The sequence below is a fragment of the Harpegnathos saltator genome, unplaced genomic scaffold (assembly GCF_003227715.2).
Source record: "Harpegnathos saltator strain DR-91 unplaced genomic scaffold, Hsal_v8.6 scaffold115, whole genome shotgun sequence".
In the NCBI taxonomy this organism is placed as follows: Eukaryota; Metazoa; Arthropoda; class Insecta; order Hymenoptera; family Formicidae; genus Harpegnathos; species Harpegnathos saltator.
The window spans coordinates 539,554-565,235 of NW_020229890.1; the positions used below are offsets into that span (position 1 = coordinate 539,554).

Sequence of the window (25,682 nt, forward strand, 5' to 3'; positions counted from 1 at the left end):
TCCTCCTGTGATGTTGTGACCAACGCATCCCTTGATTCAAGAATCTTCGATGAGACCTTGAGCATCGTTCTGTGCAACTGAATTTTCTTCCTTTTACGATAAATTGCAGTAGAAATAATATACGAGCGAGATTATAGTATCGACTTATTAAAAAAAAAAAAAAAAAAAAAAAGAAAAGACAAAGACCACCAAAAATGACTTCTTAAAAAAAGAGCAAGTTTTAAAAATCATATTCGTGTTTTTACGAAATACTATTTGTTCCTCGAGCTTTACGGTTTCGTTTCTTTTGTTGTGTTATTATTTCTTATTCTTTACATAAGTAGCAACTGAGAGAGAGAGAGAGAGAGAGATTTGTATTATTTACGGTCTAATTTATACAATAAATATTAATATATTCGTATATTTTTATTTTCATCCTCGGAAACAGTATCTTCCACCTGCACATTGTGCAATGGAGAATCTTCATCTCATAGGAGCCACCGCTTTTTCGCGAGTGTATGCGTGCGCGACTGTATTCAATTTGTTTGATCGATCAATCGCGTGCGGCAAGTGCGCTTCCTCTCCGACGAGACTCCTTTCCAAGCGTGTGGACATTGATCGCGCGCGTTCGTCGAAAATTACAGTTAGCGAAAGGTACTTCGATCGGAAAAGCATGGCCACTGAGCGGAATGGATCGAAGAGTTTGGTGCAGAGAGCTGTCATTACGACGGATCCGCAGGAAGCTATCGTGGAGTATTTCGTGTCCAAGCAGGAGCAACGTAAAATCAAGTAATGTATTGTAATTAGAGATACCTACCCTGGCAATCGATACATTACTCGACAATAAGATGCTCCTTGTTGTTTTTAATCTGTCGGAGGATAACGTCAAATTCTAAGCTACAAAATTGTAAGATTTTTGTCCGAGAGTAATGTTAAAAAACAAAGACGTGTAAGCTAGATGGCTGTGCAACAATTGATAAGGGAACAATAATGGTAAAACCCCGTGTTCCCCGATTTTCAACGAAGATATCGCTTCCTCAAACGAGCGATATGATGCAATTATGAGCAATTATGAGCCTCGATACTCGCGTTTCGTCGGTAACGGAGAAATCGCGCTTCCTCGCGCTTCGTATTAGATTTCTCGCGAATGAAAATCACAATTGAAGATATTTGCGTAACAATAGAAGATACCCAGAATGGGATAAAGCGAGGGTGTGTCCGGCGACGGAGGTGATCAGGGCTCGCCGAGAGTTGGCTCAGATCGACGAGGTATTGAGGGAAAAATGGACGGAACAGCAGACCAAACGCAAGGATATGGACGAGCACTGGAAGGAGGCGAGGAATCAGGCACTGCTGTTACGGCAGTCTTTCGTGAAGTTTGATCAACTCGTGCGGGAGAATGTCGAGAAGCGCGAGCGAGCGGAGCAAAAGATCAAGGAGGATCACGAACGGCAGGAGAAATTCAAGCGAGAAGTATGAACTCCCTGAAGGCGATAAATCCCGTAAAGACACGCGACACTTGTGCGCGAAACTTTAGCCGAATCGGTTGTCTTAGCGAACGAGCGGAAGAAGAAAGATGAGGTGAAAAATAGATAAATAAATAATTTTCGTTTTCGTTAGGCCGATGAACTCGAGCAGAAATTAAGTCACATGAGAGGGGTGCTGGACCAGATGAAAAACTACACAGACATATACAAGAAGTATCAGAATTATCTGGAGCGTGTGGTGAACGAGACGGGCGAATTTCAGTCGATCAATGATATTTTTAATCGTTATGAAACTCTGGTCGAGGCCAGACAGGCGTTGTCCGACCACCAGGACAGGAATCTTCAGATGCTGGAGGACAAAGGCACAGAGATAGTACGTGTTTGGGAACTTGAGACTTGCTATTCGGACTCGTTGCTGAATCACCTTCCTACTTTCCGCACTATAATTAAAAATCGTCAATTTAATCGTTAATATTGCTTCGTCTGAACGCTTCAGTAATTATCGCGCAAAGTAAGCGGTTGAAATCGATTTTCATTGCGCGAGATTCATTTCCGAATTGGCGAGTTTCTCAGATTTTCTCCTCAGACGAGGAGACTAATATGCATTAAATTTTCCCACATTTTTCGTGACTTGTGGCTGTGATTCGCTTGTGAGATTTTCTCGCGGAAGAGCCCAGCCGAGAGTGAGGATGATTCTTCTTTTTGCGCAGTACCACCTGACGGAAGTGAAATCGCAGATGTTGATGGAGCTCGACAACAAATTGGCGCAGTTGCAAACAGGATACAACCGTGCGAAGGCGCAAGCACTCAGGTGGGAGGCGATAGTCTCGAAAATCAAGGAAATCGCCGCCGTCAAGAGCTTGGAGCTTACGCAAGTGAAGGCATGCTGCTGGAACATCTATCAGCAGATTTGCAAGAGGAAAGAGATTCCCGTCAAGGTGAGCAGCGAGGACGTCGAGCAGCAGCTGATTCAAATCAAGCGAACCATCCTCGAACTGAGGCGGATCATCAAGGTCGCCAAGAGGAAAGCGCGCGAAGAGAGAGATTCGTCGTATCGCGACTAAGATGACCGCTCGCTGTTGTTGTTATTCTTCGCGGCCGATCGGTGATCGGTCAAGATGGCCGTGAACGAAGAAAGAGATTTCACCTTATCACGAGAAGGACAAACCAAGTATTTCTTTGAAGGCGAAAAGAAGAGAGAAAGAGACACAACTACTTTCCATATCTCTCGTACTATGTATCCGAGTAAAAGAACAATAAGTGAACACAATTTTGCCTAAAGATGATATTGCATCCACACGCGTGATCCACATTGCGCTCTTTCGGTGTCCTCGCCAGTCGCCAGTTTGCTGTCGCGACGATGTCCAAGTCGAAGACTCAAGTGTCGCCGCGCGTCAACGTGGCGTTGAGCGACGAAGGTCGGGTCGCGAATCCACGTGTAAGAAACAGGACGCTGTTGTGTTGACTCCCTTTATTGATAACGTCTTTGTATAATCTTTCTAGCCGCCGGTAAGTGACAGTCTGATACGTTGTGAAGCAGCTCCGAGTAATCGTCCTCGAGCCTCTGCTGCAGCTTCTGCATGGCTTCGGCACGTGTCAGCGGCACCTCCAGGCCTTCCGACACGAACTGCATCTGCTCCTTCTCCACGCAGCTGTATCGTACACGCGGACGTATTAGAGCGTTCAGCTTGGAGCTTATTATCGCAGTCTGCTCCTTTAAGTTACAGTTTTAGGGCGGAAAGAGGGGGGCGGAATATAGTATACAAAACGGAAGTTATCAAATGGTCGCGTGTAGGGCTGAAGCGCGCCTCGAGGATGCACCCGGAAGAACTCGCCCGGAAGAACTCGGACGAAGGGTCGTTGGAGGGAAGCTGTTAGGAAGGGGAAGGGACTCACAGGGAGCAGGGTTGCGTCGGTACGATCCGGGCGAGGATCGGTACTTTCAGCCTGGACTTCTTGCTCTCGTCCAGGCGCATTTGCGGCGCCTTGCTGGTCTTGTCCACCCAGTAAACCTTGTGAAACATCTCGGTGATCTGTTTCTCGATAATGCCCAAGTAGAGCATGACGTTGCTCATGGTCACGGAGGTGTTGTCGCCCAGCAGTTCCAAAATCGGCGAGTTGTCGCATCGTATCGACTCGAAGAGCGCGTTGATCCCGTTTAGCACCTTCTCCATCACCTCGTTGCACTGAAACAAGGGATGATCGTTTGCGGATAATCGCTTCCTTACATTCGACTTCCTCGAGTTTCGCTGAGTCACAACGCGGATGTGTCGAGAGAGAGAGAGAGAGAGAGAGAGAGAGAGAGAGACGGTTCGGCTGTGCATTCTTTTTCCTATTGAAGCCAAGGCTGGCGTTTGGAATAATGAGGTGACCTCTGTGGCACGCGTTATTAATTTCCTGTTGAGAATTCAGCGGGCCACAATGCACGGGAAAAAGATCCCTCTCGGTTTACGAGGAGAACCGGACGAAACGTCGGTGACGGGAGAAACGATAGCTGCGTTATCACGACTAAAGACACTCGTCTGAACACTCGGCTGCTTTAAAAGCCGGCGGAGATAATTGGGGACAAAGAGCGAATAGAGAACAAAGAGTGAATAGAGAGACCTCTTACTGCGATCTTTGTGATCCTAGAAACAAGCATGCGTCTGGTCCGCACGAGTAATCAGTTACACGAAGCGAGCTTATTTTTCTGTGCACAACAACAAGCTTTGTTCTAGCTTTTTTTCCGATTCTTGAAACGCGGAATAATAATGGGACGCGTTAAACTCGCACCTTCGTGAGATCCTCTTCGGCAGCGTCCGCCAACGCGGTCTGCTCCTCCAGTTGCTTGGTGACCTTGTCCAAGGTCTCCGCCTGTTCCTGGTCGCGATGCACGTTCTGGATACGTGCCTCGTCGATCGCTGCCGTCAACTGTTCCATCCTCGACTGAAGACCCTCCAGTTCGTCGTTCAGCTCGTTCACGTAATTGAAGAGCGCGAAATTCTCCTCCTCTTGCTTGATGAAGTGGGCGGTGAGCTTGTCGATTTCTTGCTCTCCTATACGGTATCATTGATTCACGATTGTGTTAAGCAGGGTACGCCTCGATCAAGTTGTTCGGTGAAAGTTGTCGAAAATAATATTTCAACATCGAGCGAAAGCAGAGAGATTCAAATAACGAGAGAAAGACCGAATCGGACAAAAGTAAAAGGATAAGAGAAAAATCGCCGAACCTTTCTCCCCGATCCGGATTTCTCGCGTGTCAGAGATACGATACAAGATCAGGGCGAACGTTGGAAATCTTTCGACCTAGGAACGATAGCTTGTCGACGTTTCAACGAAGAACAACAAGCCTTCGACAGCCAGGTAACTTGTTTATTCTAAGCTAGAGTCCGCTTTACGCTACCGGTGAATTGCTTGATCGTCTGCAAGTTATGCGTGAAGGCGGCTATTTTGTTCTGCTTCTCCTCTCTCTTAGCCTGCCGCTCGGCTTCCTTCTTCGCGTTCAGGTCGGCCATCTCGCGATACTGTCCCTTCACGCCGAGGAACTCCTGCAGCTTCATCTCGTTATCCAAGGTCCTCTTCAGCTCGCACATCTCCGACGTGTGATTCTTCAGGTCTCGTATGCCCCTGATGAACAGCGAATCAACGATCTCAGACTCTCTCTCTCTCTCTCTCTCTCTCTCTCGCTCGCCAGTCGGGAAATGATCACGCGTGGCCGCCAGATAAATCAAGGTAGAGCCGTCACGATCAGACGGAAATCTCGACCGGCGGAAATTCCACGCACCATTGGCTTCACCGACCGTTGCGCTCTCGGAGCGTCGAGTTTCTAATTCGACGACGACAACGACGACGACGACGATGTTCGACCGTTCATTCCAAGTCAAATACGAATGGTCGTTAACGGAATAACTCTGAATTATGGGGACAACAATCCGGCGAATGTTTCCACTTTCGCGATTCTCCGCGGCCGCCGTCGTTGCAAATCGCAGATACTCGACGCATAAATCGCGCTGCCGGAATTCACACGATCGATCGTATAAATCTCGCAGATTTTACGGCGCGGAAAATCCACCGAAGAAACGTGGAGGATGATACGTGCCTCTCGCGAAGCGCTTGGATCTTATTGAGCTCTTCGTCGCGTTGGTTGAACGTGATCGTCGCCTGCTCGATCAGGTCGTTGATGATCTGCTTGCCGGTGTTCAGCTGGCCGATCAGCTTGTTCCACATCTGCGTGAACTGCGACCGTTCCTTCAGCAGCGTCTCGATCTCGGCGCGCAGCTTCGCGTTCCCCGTTATCACCTGGTTGAACCTCTTCGTGGCCACTTCCACCCGGTTCTCCAGCATGAGTGTCATCCTGCTGTGCCGCACGGCCTGGTCTCGCAGCTGCGTGTCACTGCGTACTTTCGTTTTCAGGCCGGCGACTTCCTTCGAGAGCTACAACAGAACTCAGAATGTTGTGCGCTGTAAAGTACGAGGTGGCGCGGATGAAAGTGTCTCGACTGCTCGTCAGCGGAGACGAATCAGTCCTCGATTGGCGACGCAGTCGTCGTCTTCTCCAATCTATTAGCGATAGTCATGGTCATTGGCGATAGTAATGGTCATAATCTTTACAGTAAGTATGTGGAAAAAGCAACTCCGTTGGCGTGACTGAATTTTTCGTTGCTTGAGGACCAGACAAACATCCGGTTGTAGGAACGGAAATATTTCCGTTGGAAGTTTCTGTTCGATCAATTTCGCTCGGCTATCTCAACTGGAGCTCTCAACGCAGCCAAATGTTCCAACGAAAATGTCCGGTTGCGGACATCACACTTCTCGTCACCGAGTTTTCGTCTGGTCCTCATTCGGTTACACTTGAATTGAGATTTTTCTTTTCATGCGCGTAGTGCTCTTTTTCCTTTCGGATCCTTATAGGCCAACGATAAGCATCGCTCGTTATTACTTATGTAGGTTTATGTAGGTTCAACATTGGCAATACCAGCAACCTTGCCGATCTGCTGGTCGAGCTCGGCTATCTGCCGCTTCTCGTTCTCTATCATGTCGATGTACTTGTCGTGCTTCTGCAGGAGACACCTCAGCTTCTCGTCCATCTTCATGTCTTTACGTGCGAACGACTTTGATTTCGCGGTCTTGATCGCCAACAGGAGCTCGGCCTTCTCGTACTCCAGACGGTCGATCATGTTCTGCTGATTACGCAGCTGCAACCTCGCGTCCTCCACGCACGCCGCCCGATCGTTCTCCATTATTCTGTATTGTCTCTTCAGCCTGGAGAGCTCGACCTCCGCCATTGTCTCCAGCTCGAGTTCGTCCTGCACCGGCTGCTGCCTGTACGCCATTTTGGAGTCTAAAGAAGGTAAAGACGGAAGGAAAGCGGTTCCTTCGAATGAATCTCAAAACAATCTTCGCCGAGTATCATCACCCGACATGTGTACATTGTTTAATTATCCAACATAGTAACAATAATGTTTTTCTCACCTGATGCGTTAGCAGCGATTTTCAGTTACTTCTATTTTCCGCGTGAAAGTTAAGGCTGACTTCTCCGACAGGTACGTATCGCATTTAGATGAATTCTCGCGTGTCACCGACGAGATCCGGAGATCGCTCCACGCACGCACTTTTTACATCAGCTTCATAGAAGACGGCCTAGAGGAGGAGGAGGAAGAGGAGGAGAAGGAGGAGGAGGACCGTCGGTCTTGCGAGACACGTGGACGTCTTCGCGATCGGCGCCGTCGATCATGAAGATACGTCACGAGGACTGGGAGCACTCCAGTCGTGACCCTCGATGACATTCAGCACTGACATTTGAGAAAGACATCTGCCAGCCCGTGCAGCCGAAGCAGCTGTATGGCGCGGCGTGGCGTGGCTGCTTCTGTTTGGTACTTCCGGTTGCCAAGCAATGGCCCAGCGACGTAACATCCGCAGGTTTCCTTGGGTCCTCGCGCGGATCAATTGCGAAATATTATTACTTTTACCATTCAGACGCACGCAAAGCTCCGGCAATCCAATCTCGGCGTCGCTCGATACGCGACACGTCAGCGGCTGATATCCTGAACTTCAGCTCGCGAGTGACAGCTCCTTCGGCAGACTGGAATCGAGGAGTTGCCGGGCGGTTCGCTTTCATGGTTAAAATCGCAGATTGATATTGATACACGCTGTTAATTCAATCGACATCATCGAGTCTAGAAGAATTGTTGGTAAATATATAGAAAGGGGTACATCTCATCGGTTTTTTTCATTTTGAAGTATGTTATAAAGGATGAAATTCTGAGTGAGTTTCCCTGATACAACTATATGGGGGTCGCTTATAGTTTGACTTTAAAGTTTTGGAAATTTGGTGTTAAATTTCAGATATCAAAGCTGACGTTATTTACAATACAATCCAAATAGTTCATTCAAACATAGTGTATACATAGAAATATAGGAGACAGTACATATAAGCGCACTCCTTCCTCAAAAAAATCCTAACCTAACCTAACTTATTGCTTATCTTTATATATTGTTGGGCGATGTTGCTAAAGATCTCCTTAGAAAGCCACAACACCTAATTATATGCAGATATTACAATAAATTAAGTTGAGCTAGGTGATAGATCTTAAGAGAACTTTTTTCAACAATGTCTAAAAATATATAAAGATGCAATAAGTTAGGTTAGGTTAGGATTTATTTGGGGAGAGGGTGCGGGGGAGGGGCGGAGCCCCTCTCCCGCTTGTATGTACTGTTTCCTATATTTAAAAAGTGAATGGAAACTGCTTGTCTACTTCAAATATACTTCAATTATAAAACTTTAAAGTCAAATATCTCAGAAACTATAAGCGACCCCCATATAATTGTATTAGGAAAAGTCACTCAGAATTTTATCCTCTATAACATATTTCAAAATAAAAAAATCGGTGAGGTGTACCCTTTTCTATATATTTACCGAATTGTTGACGGCTCTTCCTCGTCGTTTCTTCGTCGTTCGTTGCGCAAATGGAAATTCGAAATTTCGGATATCGAGGATTCTAGTGGCGATCCAGTGAGACGTTATTTTTTATTCCGCGGTATTACAGGGTAAAACCTTTGTCGCGAAGCGATAGAGTCGTACTTACAAATTGCCTAATCCAGGGTATCGATCTCTCGGCTCAACAGCCTCGAGCGCGACGCGTAAATAAGATCAGGCCGCAAATACGGCTGGAATGGACATTCCTGTGCGATGCAGCGTGCCAAACTCGATTAGCTCGTTTCATTTGTGTACGTTAATCGTTCCCTACTTCTTCGGGTCTCAATTAAAGTCTCCGGTGGCCATCAGTTCTCCGGACTCTTAGCGTTGTTACAAACGACCAAAGTGACAAGGAGAACGAGAGCTAATCGAAGATACGAAAGCAATTTCGCACGTCCTATTTATTCGGGATCGCTTATTTTCAGATCACTCTCGACTTGTACAATAAATCAGTCGTAGAGAAGCAATCTTCCTCTCTCCTACAAAATGGCGTTTTAATCTCCCGACATCTCACTCGTGTGAATCAATCAGTGACATCATAATCACGAATTGACGTCCCCTGGATACACTCGTATATTGTTACATCTCTTTAATCCTTAAGGTCACGTAATCCTCGAGTGTTAAGCTTCAAGCTCGCCATATTCCAGCTAAGGCAGCACGGGAATAATGTTTGCCGCAAGAAATTATAAAACTTGAAGAACGCGCGGCTAAGGACTCGCCACGCTCGTCGTACACCGCTCCTCACAGATCTTGAATATTATCTCTCAAGATATTTATGTCCTTCGCTGTACGCATACATTTGTTTCGCTGTTAAGGCCGCAAGCGTCCCGCAGACATTTTTGCGCGATCGATCAATGAGCAATCGATAAGAAGCGGGCACATCGGTCATCGCTTCGCAGATAGGCGCGTCTTTCGTCGTGCGGAGTATCAGGTCCGGCGCGTTTGCGTGAGATTCGGTGGAGTCGCGTCAGGTGGTGGTTCGACCAGGTGGGTCAAATGGTGGGGGCACACGCTTGAGGATGCAGACGGGGGAGACGTTAGTTCACCTCCGGAGGGGAAGGTCGCCAGGTCGATCGGTTCTGCCGGCGCGGCGACTCTTCAGGCTTCTTCGTGGTCGCCAGTGTATCTCTCGTACGTGACTCGTACGCCGTCTACGTCCGACGCGTATAAGAACGCGAGTTCGCGAATGAAATCTCGCCGAAGAGCTCTCGGCCCGGAGAGGCCGGCGGCGGCGATTTTTCGGATTGGACGCTCCAGGTACGCTCCGATCGATAAGCGCGAAAGGACGGTCGTTGCGGAGCGCGTGTACTACACAGTGGCGGGATATACTGATACAATCGTCGAGCCGTGAGAATCGATAAGCGTTATCGCGACATACCGCGCGAACAAAACAACCTGTTATCCAGCCGAGGATCCAGCCTGAAAATATCTCACCGCGCCGTTGACGTGACTAGTCGCGTGTGTTTATCATTTCGTCTCCTCTCCTTCTTCTCATGCGACTTCGCACGCATCCTGACGCGATATCTCGAATTCGGCGGGCGGACGAGAAGCAAGCGCGTGCGCGCGCGGCGCGGAAATTCTCGCCGCAAATTGGAAATTATTCTTGCAAATTTACGTGTTTACGTTTACGAGCCGACGCACAAAGAGACGGCCGAGCGAGCGGCCGATAGTACGTCGTGCCGAGCGAATTACTTTCAACCGTGCGGCAATATGGTGGGAGAAGGCTTAGGCTGGCCGTTCTCGTGGAGGCACGCTGTACGCGAGCGGCGCGCGATTCTGTAATATTTATTTTCCACTCACGAGCAGTGAGTCACTACCTGGCCGACCGTGGCACGGCGAACAGGTAGACCGCGAGAGTCCGTGTGCGCGACTGAGAATCCTCGCGATCGCTCGCATCACCGCGTGTCTCTGCCAGTGAGTAAGTCCGCGGGAGAGTGATGGAGAGAGTGCGTGTGCAGGTGCGTGCGCAGGTCGATTTTTGCGAGCTTCGAGAGAGGCGCAGGAGCGCGCGCGTGACTGACAATCGCGCGCACAGGTCTCTCGTTGCCAAATGCTTATTAAGAATGAAAGGGAAAGAGAGAGAGAGAGAGAGTCTGCTGCGTGTGTGCGTGCCTGCGTGTGTCCGCGATCTCTCTCGCTCATGATATCTCGCAGAAATCCCCGGTTCGAGAGGAATCTCGCGGAGACAAAGAGAAAGAAACCGCTCGGTACCCGGCGGGAATGAACGGTGCGCGGCGGTCACGAGGGTTCGTCGGGCGGAGAAACGTGCTCGCGACTGTCGTTTCGCGGTCGTCGATCGATTTAGCGATCAACTTGGCCCGGCCGAGCGCGGCGGTCTACATTCATCCCCCTTATTGGATTTATTCGTTGCGCGGCTTAGCCGAGCGCGCGGAGACGGTCTGAGCGGGTACCAGAGAGGGAGAGAGACGGACAGAAGCGCGCGACGCTAAGCCGACGTACAAATCGATAAACGTGAATCGTCGCACGTGTCGTCCGTGACCACCGGGTCGCGCATTTATTGCCATTCAAGGATAATGCGACGCAATTGCATCGCGCCGCTTGATATCGCGCGGCTCTGCTTTCGCGCGTCGCTCTTCGACCGCGGGAACGCTCTCTCTCTCTCTCTCTCTCTCTCTCTCTCTCTCTCTCTCTCTCTCAGAAACATCGCGTCGCCCACGCAGGCTGTTCGAGCCGGGCTGTCGAGAATCGATTTTCGAACGACTCGCTCGCTATCGAAATCGCGACGCGCGTGATTAAATCCGCCCACGCGGCTGCTCGGTATCCGGCGGCTCTTTTTCGCCGACTGAACTGTCCGCGCGAATAGCTTTCGCGTGACTCGCGACGTAACTTTAAAATAAAGGGAGCGAAAGAGAGTGAGAGGGTGAGAGGAAGAGAGAGAGAGAGAGAGAGAGAGAGAGAGAGAGAGAGACAAGAGAAATGACGCACCGCCTTGAGGCGGCTTCGGATTTCAGCGATTGCGAATGATTTTTCGCGCGACAAACGTGTTCTCCGTTTCGGCCGCTGAATAATTAATCGCGCGTTCGCGAGACGAAAATAACGCGTTGCGTCACGTTCGGTGAGCGGTTTCCTCATGGGAATATTCGAGTGGCGTTCTTGAAAAGTTAATGTATTTAGGCATCGGTAATCGAGAGGCGATTAAAAGTGAGTCTCTCGATTCTTCTTGCAGGAGCCGGGCGTTCATTGGGTGCGCGAGTGAGCCGCGAATCCGGGAGGATCTATAATCTGCGCGACTCCGAAGGATAACCTGGCTCCTCGTGATTCCGAAGTGAAACAGTGCGGAGTATGCCTCCGGGAGGGCCCCGTCGACCGTCTCTCCGGCGAAGTGAACGCGCTCGTTATTTACGCGGACAAACGGCGCGCTGCGAACTATCGTTACGTCGTGATTCATCGCGGTTCCATTCTCGGCTCGACAGCCGGGAGTCATCGATCTTCCCGTGCACAGCGTGATCCCTCCCGCGGTGGCGAACCTCGCGATTACCTCAGGAATCACCGCGTTCGCAGCCAAGTATAGTCCTGACGGTGGATCAGAGTGAGTATCGTCGTTGCACTCGTGGTCTTTTTCCTGGGAAAAACTTGTGTTGTGGGAAAATCATCTGGTCGTCATCTCGAGTGCGAAAATGCCGATTTAATGCCTGCCGTAATAAGACCGCGTGCTTCGTGGGCGTAGATAACCAGGAAGAAAACAAGAAGAAGAAGAAGAAGAAGAAGAAGAAGAAGAAAAAGAAAAATACATTCGCGGTGGCAGACGCTCGCGGTGGATTATCGAGCGAAGCGTTGTCGTGTCGCAAGAGCCGACTTCTGCGAACTTCTGACCGTGGCTGCGGCGATTCTTCAAGTCGCACGCTTCGCGGCGACCTGCTTCTTCGTTCGGCACCGCCGAGCCGATGTTGGCACACGCGACCGCGAAGCAGCCGGGCGCGGCGCGCGCGAGGCGGCCTTAGCTCCGCGATGGAGTCGTGAGGTGTGAAGAGGAACGGTGCGAGAGGACGACGGTTAGCCGATAGCGCGGCAAACTTCCGCGATCGATATCCTCAGGGTGCCAGCGGCGAGAGGTGCGTCGGTGCAACGGTGCGTTGCACTCGCGCAGGGTGAGCGCGCGATGAGAACGTGGCCGACGTCGCCGACAGTCGTGGCGATGATACCGTCGGGACAGTCGCAGCGTCACAAATGTACCGAGCGCAATATCAGGGCTCGCGCGATCCCGACGGACCGTTTCCGGTAGTGGACGAGCGCGTCGACCAGGTGTGCGCGAGGCGCGCCGCCGAGCAGGAGGATCCGCAGGATCTACCCCCGGTAGCAGCTCGAAGCTCAATCGAGACGTCGGCGACTCGTGTCTCCCGCCAGCCGAGACCAGCTGAATCCAGGTGAGCCCGTTATGCGTTGTTCAAGCCGCCTCCTCGATCGCGTGCTCGTTATTCGCGAGACTTCAAGGCCCCGGAGGCTTTTGGGTCGTGCGCGCGCGATCCTCGGACGAAGTGGCTTGTTGACGGGACCGGAGGGTCGGATTGCTGAAAAATCGTCCTTTTGATCATATTTTGTGACGAACTGATTAAATATGCAAGAATGAAAATTTTAGGTATAGTTATACAACAGGTAATGAAGAGTAGAAAAATTTTGTTTATTAACCCTTTAACTGCTGAGATATTAAATGACCAGTATGACCCTCTTTGCTGAGTTATTTTTACAATTATAAAATATTTCATAATTTGCTGATGATCCAGATTTTCACAAATTCACATTTTTAAATTTAAAAAAAATACCGCACGCAATACCACACACGTTGAAAGTCCAAATCGAGTAAACTCGATCGTAGCAAAGCCACCATTTTTTTCCACACTCGAGTTATCTTGACCGTAGCAAGTTAAAGGGTTAACAAATACTCGTATAAATGTACGATATATATAGCTGAAATATACTCTTCTTTTCTTTTTTTTCAAGTTATCGTTTTTGCAGTAATATCTCGGCTCTCGATGGTCCGATCAGAGCTAGAGATCTTGAGGAGGCTTATCATTATCCGGTGAAGCACTAGAAAAAAAAATCGAACAAAATTAACAAAACGGCAGCTATTATTAGGACAAAATTCAAATTTTTCAGTTCTTTTACAATAAAAAAATTAATATCTCGAAATGAAATATTTTGACGAAGTTGTCCATGGTTCACCTGAGAGCCACATGTACAAATATTATTGCTTTAAAATTTCAAATCGATACGAAATGTTATATAAATATATGTAAAATTTTCATTCTTGCACATTTATTCAGTCGTAAAATCATTATCAAAAACAAGCACGATTTTTCAGTAATCTGACCCTCCAGTCCCCTTAAGTGTTTTGAGGCAGCGGACTGGCGCTCTTCGAGGTTCCCCGTCGCGACGGAGTGCTTTCAGTGAGAAAATCACGATGGATAAAATCACGAACGGATAAATGAACGCGTATTACCCTCGTCGAAATATAATTTATACATCATATATGTATATATGTATTTTTTTTATAGAAATACGAGTAGCATACACGGAAAAATACGGATAATATATATATGTCCACGTATATGTGTGCACACACATACGTGTGGTCGGTTATATAATTATTGAATGTATAAATTTCGTTTTCATAAAATCGAGAGTATCGTAATTGGGAGACTGCGTGAAATTCAATCTTTTATTATCATCATCCGTTTCAATGAGAACCTTGCACGTGAGGAATAAATTCCCGGATGTTTCTGGTAGATAAAATCTCTGTGGCTGCGTGGAAGAGATGTAAAGATAAACAAGATTGGCCTGAAGTCGAACAAACGGTATTTTGCAGCAATTTGCACGGATCGCTTGGTCGCGACGAAGATACCGCGTTATCTCGCGCGCGGCAGGTATGACGGATATATGTGTTTTATCTTTATGTTTTCTTATCATTAACATGATAACGCGCCAACGCGAGCGTGGGTGTCCATGAATAATAATTTCCTCCCGGTGTGGAATATTGCGTTCGATTGAAATCTATATGCAATAAACAACGAGAAATAACGCGCGATAACGAATTCACAATGACACAATGTTCAGCGAGAAGTTATTCAACTGAAAACTTATCGAGTCGGGAATAATTTTACTCGTTGTGCAAGAACTCACTTCGTTCGTCACTCGACATTTCTCACCGCTCGCGCTACGAAGCGCGAATTTATCACAACTTTATCACAAGATAAAGTCTGGAGAAAGTGACGTTAGGCCTTGCGTCTATTTAATTTACTAATTAAGAAAGGTGTCGCCTGATTGTCTAATTTCATCAGATTTAATTCGCGATCGGCGCTCTTCCCAAGCGCCCTCGCCTTCGTCCTTGGCGCGTCTGCGTCGCTCTCTCCCGTGCGTTTCGCACGAAAGTGACCGAGCGCAACGAAAGTGCAAATCCGAAATTAATTGATTCCAGCTAATCAATGGCGCTGCCCACGCACGAACGCTCTGCGACGGAGGAGAGCCGAGAGTAACGACGCCGCTCAAGTTATTGTACCGTTTCCCGTGTCTGACGTGTGCCGTTGTGTTAACCGACACCGTGACCGTTATATCGATCGGCGATTCGCGAGTTCGCGAGTTCGTAGTGACACAAGTAGTGACGTGATCCGAGTGATCTCAGTGGTGGCGACTAACTAATTAACACCAGCGACGATTCGCGATGCTGCCGAAGAAGGACAGCCAGACGGAGCCCTACGCTCTGGAGGACATGATATCGGACCTGCAAGCGAGGAGGCACTCGATGGACCACGAGGACGCCGTGCAGGATCCCGCCGAGTTGCTGAAGCAACGCGAGCGGGATCTCGTGTTGGCCGCCGAACTCGGCAAGGCCCTGCTCGAAAGGAATCAGGAGCTGACGAAGCAGGCTGAGACATTAGCCGAGGAGTACTCCGTCAAATTGGAGGTGAGTGCGGCTCTCGATATCGCAGCCGTTGTTGTTGCGGCAAGCGCAACTTCTCGTCTCGTCGTAATGACCCGGAAACGCTGGAACGAAGTCGATTGCTTTCTACCGCGAGCGCGTAGGACTTCTATGGGACTGATAAGCGCGGACTGAAGGGAAGTCTGAAGTCCCGATGGCAAGATAGCTTATCATTCTCATGCTCGGATATATATATATATATATATATATAATGAAATATATAAGCGACTCGTCGGCCACTTACATAATTCTCTCTCGGCGCCCCACATTTATATAATTAGATGGAAAATAATGAGCGGCGCGGAGTAAAGCGAGCTCGCGAGGCTTAACGAGGCACTTTCATCAGCTCCGATACCGACGCCGATATATCGCTTTAGCGATGAAAAAATATATCTTGGGAAATGATTTTTGCAATTGCAAAAGATACCCTCTTCCCTTTGTGTCCGCTTCCCCCTCTTCGAGACCTTCAGTTTTGCGGCGCGCTGCGCAGTTACCGAACGCACTTTGGCGAACGTTATAATCCTCTTTCCTTCGCTTTTATATCCTGTTACATTGCTGCGTGTTTCGTCATTACGAAATGAACGGCTACGGTGACTCACGGCGCGCTGTGCAAACATCAAGCGGCCTTTCCGAATCGTATCGCGATATCTGATTGAGGAAATCTTCGCTGAGATAATTGTACTTGTCGTACTTCTCATTTGAGATCTTGATAAACACAATACTTGCACATCGAGCTGTTATCTTCGTTGAATATATCCATTGAGATCACGCGGCACGTCTCTCGAGCAATGACAAGTTCTTATCGCGTTTGCGACGAGCGTTCCCATCGCCGAACCAACCGCTTAACGTAATGGAGAAACGAAAGCTGTATTTATTAAGCGATCGCGACGTAAGCGTCGACGGTGCAATGTTGCTGATTATCGTTGCTCCCGATCGGCATCTCGGGCACGAGACGTCGTCAGCCATGCACTCGCGAATCCTGCGTTAGCGGACTCGACGACGGCGCCGCAGGATCGGACGAGCGGTGGTCGTTATTTCATTTCGTCGGGGCGAGACGACGAGGCGCGAGACGAGAAGGACACCCTGGCGCGGCTGAGCGAGATCTCCCGGAAACATTCACCTTCGTGTCTAACGGACGCAGTCGCTTTCCAACATTACGCCGGCCGACCGCGGAAAATGTGCTGCCGCGATGTATTCGAGCACGCGGCGCGCACTCGCCGATTACGTAAGTCGATAACGCGGAACTCGATGCCGGAAAGGTCGGGAACGCTTCCACCTGCCGCGTCCGGGGATTCGAAGCGGGGGGGGGGGGGAGATAGCCCCCGAGAGGCCCCGGGCCAAGATGTGCAAATGTTGGAAGGCGAATGATTTCAGGAGAGCCGCGTCGCGTCGGATCGAATGTGTTCCTTCGAGGCGCGAACGAAATTTCGACACGAAGGAAATTCTCTTCTATCCTTCGCTGCGTCGTAAAATTGATCTCCTGTACCTGAGTACTGTATTTCCTACGCCGCAACGTCTTTCATCCTCGTCGAGGTTTCTTCAACGTCTCCTCTGTAATTTCCGCGAAACTTAAGTTCGCAAATGTCTGCAAGCGACGGGGCTCTGGCTCGATTCCTTCTTGTCTTTTCGATGTATTAGCCTTCGCTCGAGTAAACTCTATTTTTCTCATCTGGAAACTGGCTTTACATTCGACACTTGGCGTACGGTTGCTTTAGTCCTTGCATCTCCTCCTTTATTCGTGTCTTTTCGAGAGACGCGAGCCGTCGAGCCGCGGCCAAGCGGAACGGTTAGGGTTACTCGCGTCCGCCTCGAATACTAGGTTGTTTATTGCCGCCATGTGTATTGGGATTATATTGCACGTGTGTTTTCCTGCCGACGGCAATTCCCTCCGTCGCGAGGAGCGAGTCAAGGAGAGAGAACGAGAGGGAGATGGAGAGAGGGAGAGAGAGAGAGAGAGAGAGAGAGAGAGAGAGAGAAAAGAAACGACGGAGGCAACGACGAAAGTCACCGGTGGGAAAACGCGAGAGATCGTTTCACCGCGCAATCGGGCCGTGGGTCTGAATTTCAAATGAACTCTTTTCCTCTACCCTTCATGATCGGCGCGGTGCGTCGAAATCGCGCTTCGCGAGCATCGTTGAACTTGCCCCGCGGCTGATAAACTGTTTCTCGACGGTTCTCGGCGAGCGAGAGTGCGCGATGTGCTCCGTTGAATCTCAAGCCCGGAGCAAGAAAAATTCCGAATTCGCGCGCTTCACCACCGTTATTATTCTTTCACGCTCTCTGACACACTTGCAAATATTCATCCTGACTCGTGTCGCTTGTAGCTTCGCCGTCTCTACTCGCTTCAATCGAGTTTTTTTTCTTCCGTCTCCGACGTAAGATTCTGGCCCTTCTCCCTTCTAGCAGCCCCCCTACAGTGATAATGCACGTATTTATCTATCCATCTGTCTATCTATCTTTCTCTCTCCTGACGATCCGCCATCGTCGGTGCGGCCGATCAACGACACGGTTTTCCTCGCCGGTGTCGCGCGGCCTATGGAATCGCACTCTCGAAAGTTCGCTGGATCGCGAATCGCCTCTCTCTCTCTCTCTCTCTCTCTCTCTCTCTCTGCAGGCTAACGTTATTTAATCCGGAGGCTTGACGCAATCAGGGCTCTTAAAGTGACAGCGATCGCGGCGGTTGCGGTCGAGCTTGCCGCGGCGCGCGCGAAGGTGGATTTCGTACATGAGCAGCGCGCGCGCGGTTCTGGCGGTGCGGCGGTGCGACGGAGAGCCACGAAAGCGTGGAAACAAGCCACTTAGGCAACAACAGTCGCAGAGACAATGCCCGGCACTACGCTCTGCCTGCGTCTGCCTGGCCATGTTCCCCTATCTTTCCGCGTTTCTGCCCGTCGCCTTATTTTTGACCTCCGCCGCGACGGGGACGCGACGCGCCTCCTGTCCTCCGCGTGTTGCTGCGACGACGATGGCGCGAGGGAAATGCGTGAAAACGCCGACGTAATTCTCCCCGATACCGTCCAGGACTGGACGCAACGATCGGCCGCGTTGATCGGCGCGAAGTTCGATGAAAAGCGCGAGCGCTGAAGAGAACGCTGGAAAAGAGATCGCGCAATGTTGTTCCCGTCGAGCGACGCGAATACGCGCTCATTGGCGGGGCGCAGCCGCGCTTTCTTCCAAATGGCGTTTGTGCGATTTCCTTCCATCTTGCACTTCCGTATGACAACGACTCGCTCTTCTCTCGCAGCTCCTGCGCGCATACGCAAGACGGGACGCTGCCGTGAGCGCGCGAGTCCGCGCGCGGTGAAGGAGATTTCTCACCTTTCAAGCCCCGCCGACGCTCGTCATCGACCTCACGCACGCGCCAACTCGGCGTTTTTCCCGCGTTCTAATTGCAGAATTGCAAGTTCAAGCGTGCTGCGAAGAAACGCGCGCGCGCTATGACATCTCGTTGCGTCACTCAGCGCGTCGGTTTATTATGCACGCGCAGCTGTGCCGGTGACGTCGGCGCGTTATCTGTGACGTGTGTTTACACACGCCGCGATTACCGTTCTCAGAGGCGCGCGCCGTGGCCGTCGCGTGCGTGAAATATTAAGCGCGAAGGCGATAGCGCGTTCCAGAGCGCGCTCCCGACGAAGCGGAGAGGACTCGGCGGAGGCCGCGCGTTTCCGGCCGGCGTGTGCGTCTTTAATTAAGTTCGTATGTGGGGATAATTGCAACCCTTATGCAACCGGATCGCAACTCGAAAGCGCGGCGAATCCGCGGCGGGGCGACGCGACCACCGCGCTTCCTCGTCCTGATCCTTCTGCGCCGCGGTTAAACGACCCTTCTCCTTTTCCTCCTCCTCCTTCTTCGCCGCCTTCGCCGAGTCCTCCCCCGCGGCAGAGGGCGGAGTGCTCGCGCCCAGGTCGGAACTCCGCGCGTTGCGCCGCACGACCGTTAGCTGCTGATTCATGAGCGCGTTAATTAAAAACTCACGGGCAACGGACGCGCGCGCGGTTATCGCCGCGAGAAAACCGCGGCGCGACTCGGGCCGGCCGTCTAAAGGCGGACAAAAGTGCGCGCTTTCGTCCATCACAAGTTCCACTTTCATTCCGACGCGCTTTTGCCCGCGCGAGTTCGATTGCGAGGCGCGTAACGGAGAGAAATGGGTCGCGATCGCGAGTCGTAACGAAACCGAGCGAGGCTGGATGACGTTCATCGTTGTACGTAGGCGGTCTGAAAAGTTCTCGGCCTAACAATGAAAGAAGATTTCTCTTGCCGTGAAATATGTTTTATTTTTCAATATAATCTCCTGGGACTTCGATACATTTATTCCAACGTTTTTTTCCAATAATTCAATACCATTGTTAAAGTGTGATTCCGGAAGGTCTGCAAAATATCCATCCGCGGCTGCAGTAGCTTCGTCATTTGATGCTTGATGAACGCTTTCCAGCCAGGAATTGTTTCAGGTTTGGAAACAGATAATGGTCAGAGGGAGCCAAGTCTGGTGAATAGGCTGAATGTTCGAGCAATTCGTTGAATTTTGGCATTGTCAAAACACTTGTGTAAACGTGCATTGTGCATTGTCTTGATGGAGAACGATTCTTTTCTTCTTTAAAGCAGGTCTTTTCTCACGAATTTTTGCATCCAATAGATCCAAAAGGTTACAATAATATTCAGAGTTAATCGTTTTATCTTTCTGAAGATGATCGATCAACAAAACACCTTTGTAACCCCCAAAAAAATATTGCCATAACCTTTCCTGCTGATGGAACCCCGTCTTTGCCTTCTTTGGTGCACGTCCACCGGCTTCAATCCATTGTTTCGACTGTTCTTTTCGCTCTGGTGTATAGTGGTGGATCCAAGTTTCATCAACAGTTATGAAACGAGGCTTGAAATTCATTTTCCGTTTTGCTTGAAACGATCCAAACACGCTTGAGAAATACGCATTCGAATGCGTTTTTCGTCAATTGTTAGCAAATGCGACGGCATCCATCTCGCACAAAGCTTTTTCATATGTAATTCTTCATGCAAAATATTTCCAATTCGTTCTTTTGAGATGCCTATGGCCTCAGCCTATTTCACGCATTTTCACTCGCCGATCATCCAACACCATATCATGAACTTGTTGAATGTTTTGTGGTGGTGTTGTAGCAGTCTTTGCGTGGACAACCTTCGCGTGGATCATCTTCGAGGCTTGTACGAGCAGATTTAAAAAGAGCAGCCCATTTTCTCGCAGTGGAAAGTGAAGGTGATGCATCCTTATACACCTTTAACTTAATTTCGGATGAATTTCTGCTGGTGTTAAACCATCCAAAACAAAGAATTTAATCACTGCGCGATATTCAATTTTTTCCATTTTAAAAAAAACAATGACACGTCAATATTAAACTGGTGCTACTATTCGAATGACTCGACAGATCGAAATAAAATTTTACATGGGTTTACATCAGGGATGCCACTTTCCAATATAATTATAGTTTGACAGTCTCTAACGCCATCTATATGTCAGGCCGAGAACTTTTCAGACTGCCCTCGTATAATTGACGGTCTGAAAGCGGCTCGAGCGCTCGTCTCGAGCGTTTGTAGCGCTCGTACACTCTGGCCGGCTAAAAAGAATAGAAAAGGAAAGGAATGAAAAAGAGGAGGCCAGCCTGGTACATACGCGCGCATCTCCGAGGAGTTTGCTCGTTTGCGCGCGTCTCTTTAGCGAGAAAGCCGCCGAGATTGCACGCTTCGCACCTTCGCGCCGCGCTGAGCCGCTGGAAACTTCGACTCGCCCGCGCTGAAAATTCAAATCACCCATTAACCTCGGGATACTTGCTAATTAAGCGTGAGACCGTCGCAGGCGACATTGGCGTATCCTCCACCTTAAATCCAGGGGAGAGGTCCCGGAAGACAGCATAGATACCTTGCCAGGCGCTCCGGACATCTGCTGGACCGTCCAGATTCTAGCGTCAGCGTTCAGTTAGTGTGACCGAAAAATAACCAGATTATTCGATACTCCCCGATTCATCGATATATCCGTTGAGAAATATATTTTTGCGATCTGCATTTCCAGTTTTCCAGGACTTCTGGAGGTCTCTCCGGATTTTGCAATCTTCAAACCTGCCGACTCTTCGAAGGGGTGGCGAGAGTCCGAGGTTCGTCTTCTCTACTCTTGACCTCTCTACTTTTCAATAGAAATGACCGTTTTAGTAGAAATTTAGTATTCTACGGATTCGCATTTCTCTCTCGTAATATCTTCTCGTCTCGTCGATTTGAATTTCGTCCGGCGGAACGGTGTCGCAGTGCGCGACGAAATGGCTTCGTGCGCAACTGTGCGCGCGACGTAACGTCGCGAGCGATGGTGATAAAATAAAAAAGCGCTCGCGCGTAATACGATATATTCGGCGAAATAATCCCGCGTAATCCATTGTTCCCGGCGGAATTCGTTACGCAACGGAAGATCGCGCACACCCCAAACAGTTCCGGCAGATGGTTTCGAGCGAGGAGAAACGGAATGTGATGTAAATGGAGTCACGTTCGATCCGTCCTACCTCGCACCTTGTGAGTCCCGGGGCTTTCCCGGGTATGCTATAACATTAGAAAGAGAGACGCGTCGAAACACGGCGTGTTGGAAAGCGTTCGCGAATTATCAGCCGATTACAAGCGTCACACTTTTCCCCTGAACATGCGCTACCCTGTCACTTTGCCTCTGTGACTTTCCTCCGCGAGAAACAAGGAGAAAGAGAGAGAAAGAGAGAGAGAGAGAGAGAGAGAGAGAGAGAGAGAGAGAGAGAAAAAGCCGTCTTTTCTATGTCATTCTCGGATATTTTGTAAATAGTGATTAGCGTTCTCACGTCGCTCTCTGACCTCACGCGTCTCCGTCTGGGACCTTTCGAGCCTTGCACGGTCCTATCCGTCTTATGAAAAGGAAATTCGTTCGGTCACGAAGTTCGAGGATTTCTCTTTTTCTCCTTTCTTGCAACGCGCGGGACATGCTGATTGCACGGCGTCAACAACGTGTAATTTCATACGTATGAAAGTAGCATTGTCAGGCATCCAGTTTGCTGTGGAACAATTTAGATTTCAACAGTTTCAGATTTCGACTGTTTTTAAACATGCTAATATTAAAAAAACTATTGAACATTCCAGATTATTAAATATTCCTTGCGCGTTGACATACGCTTGAAAAGTATATTTTTACAAACTGCATTTCCAGGCTGTTCCTTTTTGTCTTTGGAGAAGTCTCCGTCTCCGATCTTTCAACTTTCGAATCTCCAACGGCAATCCCTCCGTCGCAAATCGATCCTGGAAAGAGTTCGACCCGAAAACACTCCTGTCGAAGTTTCGTGCATCTTCGCGGCACCTTGACCCACTCGATCTCTTCAGATCGGATTTCAGATGAGGCAAGGCGAGCAATAACAGTTCGCAGCCATGCAGGGTTGATTGCAAGCGAGCGCGAAGTCAGCGCGCGTGCAGCGCGAAATGGGGGACGGGCGGGCGGGAAGTCCTCGTAAAAAGTAGACCGTTAGGTCGGTATCTTCGAGGAGCGTTCTACCCTCTTTACTCCTTGCGCTCTTGTTCAGTCTCGGCTGCACAATAGTCGCCTGTCGTGTTTACGAGGTCGCGCCGTCATTGTCTCGTATGGTTGCGTGGTGAGATTATTTTTTCTCTTCCACGTCTTGTTTGCGACGACACAATGGAGGAAATTCGCGTTACACTTTTCTTCTGGCCCGTTTCTCGGCTCTCTTACATCTTCTTTCAAAGTAGCGCTGGAAAGGCGAAGTGACTTCGGTCTACCACCTCGCCTTCCTTGCTCGTCGCCAAATGGAAAGGTCTCAGCATTTTGCTTCCCGCTTCTTTGGTCCTCCGACGTGCAACTCCTGCGACCCTGCGAGATAGCAGTTGATACTCGCGAAAATACTCGCGAGAAGCGAGCGGAAAAGGCTGGGACGCTGAAGGGCGGGCAATGCAATCGCGCGATCACGATTCTGCGACCGCGCGCCCGCGGGGGGAAGTAATTTGGGGGTTAATGGAAGATTCGCACGAGGAAGCAACTAGGATAGCCTCGGGGGTCAGTTTTTCTTTTCCTCTCAGACCTTCGCCGGCCGCGGCGCACCGAGATTTCGTGATCGTCTCTCTGATCGCCGCGGCTACTCGTGCGTTTAAATGACACCCGCCGGCTACGCGGGGATCGGCTTGGCGCAGGAAATTATTTCGCGGGCGCCGGGATAATTACCGCGTTACTGTTCGTCGAATCGTAGAAAGCGTCGAAGCGGCCGGATAGAAGAGAAACACAATTCCTCCTTTTGCCCACGTATCGATTCCACCTGCGGCTTCCTGCTTCCGTGCGCGATCTCCGCCGGAAGATATCGCGCCGTTGCGCTCGCGGTGATACGTCGTCATGCCGACGGAACGAAATCGCACGACTCGCGATCGCGAAAATGAGCTCGGGCACCGTTAAACTGCGCGGATCAACGCGGCAATTGTTATCCCCTCCCCCCCTACCCTTCCCCGCCGGGCTCGGTTTTTCCCCGCCGCGGCGCGGAACACCGTAACGCCCGCGCGGCCAGAGAGACGCGCCAGGCGCATTTTATCTTCTATACCGTTAGACGCAAACGAGGCGATCGTTATCGTACGCTCGCTTGTCGCTTTATCGATCGCGAAACACGAGAAGGGCGGGCTGATGTCGCGCGCGCACTTCAAACGCACTGCGCGCGGGAGGGGCTCTCGGCTGCGCGAGAAACCTCGATTGCAGTTTGTGGTCGCGAATGAAAGACAGCGAGGGACCGAAAGACCGAAAGACGGAGATGAAGTCAGCCGCTAATTAGAGATCCGCGACCGTTACAGTCGTCGGGAACCGCCAGCGATCCTCCCATTGTTCTTGCGGACCTCCGCGTCGTGGATCTAATTGCGCCTCGCGCTCGTGCTGTACACCGCGGAATCGCGATGTGTCTCCGCGAGAATAGCGGTTTTCGCCCACACTTGCTCCCACAAGCTGCCGGGTGTCTCACCCCGTCGCCTTATTCATACAGATAATAGAGCAAGCGCCGAGGAGCAACGCAGCGGTTGCTTCCAAACGCCGGCTCGATCGACTCGACTGAGAGAGAGAGAGAGAGAGAGAGAGAGAGAGAGAGAGAGAGAGAGAGAGAGAGAGAGACAGACTCGCTCGTTGGCGAATATGCAGAGATTTCGGCAAAGTACAAAGACTGTAGGCGCGTGTACAAACAATCTTATCTACAAAGTATCTTATCCGCCGTTTAAATGCGCGCACACGGATATACGATGTATCTTGACTCTTAAAGGTACCATCCTAAGATATCAGCCTAAGCTAATTTTTCTCGTTATTGCTTACATCACGCGAGAATTGATCTGTTTTATCATAATATTGTCACCACTGATATAAGTATTTATTTGTACCATCAGTAATTTTATTTCGAGGGAGGTCCCGGATCAGTAATTTTATTTATATCATACTAATTGTATTAGTATTGTCAGGATGGTTACGTTTTTCGATAAGATCGAAAATTCGCACGGGGTGAAATTTCAGCCGCGGTAGCCTTTGAGGATTGAAACGTCATTTCGAGGTCCAGCTGCGGTGTTACGACACGGATTACGCGGTTACGCGGCAGCGCGATTACAGCACGGTCAGAGCCCGGGCAGCGAAACAATGCCTGTCGGATCGTAGTCGAAACTTCGATCTTCAGCCGAGCGATCGAGAGCGATCGCCGCGCGAATTATGATTTCATGACGCACGACGATTTCATGAGCGAGTCGAGGCTCGCTCCGCCTCGACGCCGACGCGGTTTACCGCTCTCGAGCTAGGGTGACAGTATTTTTTCCCTCCTCGCTGGCTCGACTAGGACAGTAAGCGAATGAAACCGCGGCACACTTTTGACTCTTTAAATCCCCCGCGCGCGGGCCGACTGACCTGAATTTTTCGCGGATTCCCCGCTTTTAAGTAATGTTACCCGCGCGCTCGGCGCGCGCGCGGGTGGGAGCTCTCTCTCGCGCTCGCGCGGAAAGTAAGACGCGCGATGAGAAAAACACGTATGCGCGCGCGCGGCCCGCCAACAATGCGCCGCTCGCGCGGATTACAACGTCGCGAATTATTGTGATATTCTTCCACCGCGCTGCGCCTCACAACAACGTTCTCATTAGCGCGCGCGCGCGCGCTCCTCATTGTCGTAAATACCGTCCCTCCCCTTCCCCCCGAATCCGGCCTCGTCCGGCGCGTTGCATCGCGCGACGGACGCGATCGCTGCGGCGATGGAAATGTATCGGGTGTCGCGCTGCTCTCCTCTCTCTGCTCGTGTCCCGCTCCGGATGATATTCCACACCGTCGAGACGGTGAATCGTCTCG

General features: G+C 50.1%; 3 protein-coding genes across 6 annotated transcripts in view; 2 read left to right on the forward strand and 1 right to left on the reverse strand.

The window, feature by feature from the left end:
• The first annotated feature begins 174 nt into the window (after positions 1 to 174).
• LOC105188301 (coiled-coil domain-containing protein 42 homolog) lies at positions 175 to 2,668 on the forward strand. The gene is made up of 4 exons (XM_011149691.3): positions 175 to 768; positions 1,164 to 1,452; positions 1,600 to 1,839; positions 2,177 to 2,668. The coding sequence occupies exons 1-4, from the start codon at positions 452 to 454 to the stop codon at positions 2,528 to 2,530; spliced, it is 1,200 nt and encodes a 399-aa protein (XP_011147993.2). The 5' UTR covers positions 175 to 451; the 3' UTR covers positions 2,531 to 2,668.
• Positions 2,669 to 2,909: 241 nt separating this feature from the next.
• On the reverse strand, positions 2,910 to 7,616 carry LOC105188280 (Coiled-coil domain containing protein 114). The gene is made up of 7 exons (XM_011149652.3): positions 6,918 to 7,616; positions 6,428 to 6,786; positions 5,545 to 5,879; positions 4,849 to 5,072; positions 4,239 to 4,501; positions 3,363 to 3,652; positions 2,910 to 3,118 (listed from the first exon to the last, which is right to left on the reverse strand). The coding sequence occupies exons 2-7, from the start codon at positions 6,776 to 6,778 to the stop codon at positions 2,938 to 2,940; spliced, it is 1,644 nt and encodes a 547-aa protein (XP_011147954.1). The 5' UTR covers positions 6,779 to 6,786; positions 6,918 to 7,616; the 3' UTR covers positions 2,910 to 2,937.
• A 755-nt stretch (positions 7,617 to 8,371) lies between these two features.
• Positions 8,372 to 25,682, forward strand: part of LOC105188281 (bicaudal D-related protein homolog) — a 32,035-nt gene continuing 14,724 nt past the window's right edge. Inside the window, exons 1-3 of one of the 4 annotated variants that reach the window (XM_019843675.2) lie at positions 8,372 to 9,678; positions 11,609 to 12,806; positions 14,855 to 15,340. In XM_019843675.2, the coding sequence (XP_019699234.1) occupies positions 15,098 to 15,340 (243 nt within the window). In that variant the 5' untranslated portion in view covers positions 8,372 to 9,678; positions 11,609 to 12,806; positions 14,855 to 15,097. The other 3 variants (XM_025302752.1, XM_025302764.1, XM_025302757.1) reach the window with 3 other exon arrangements.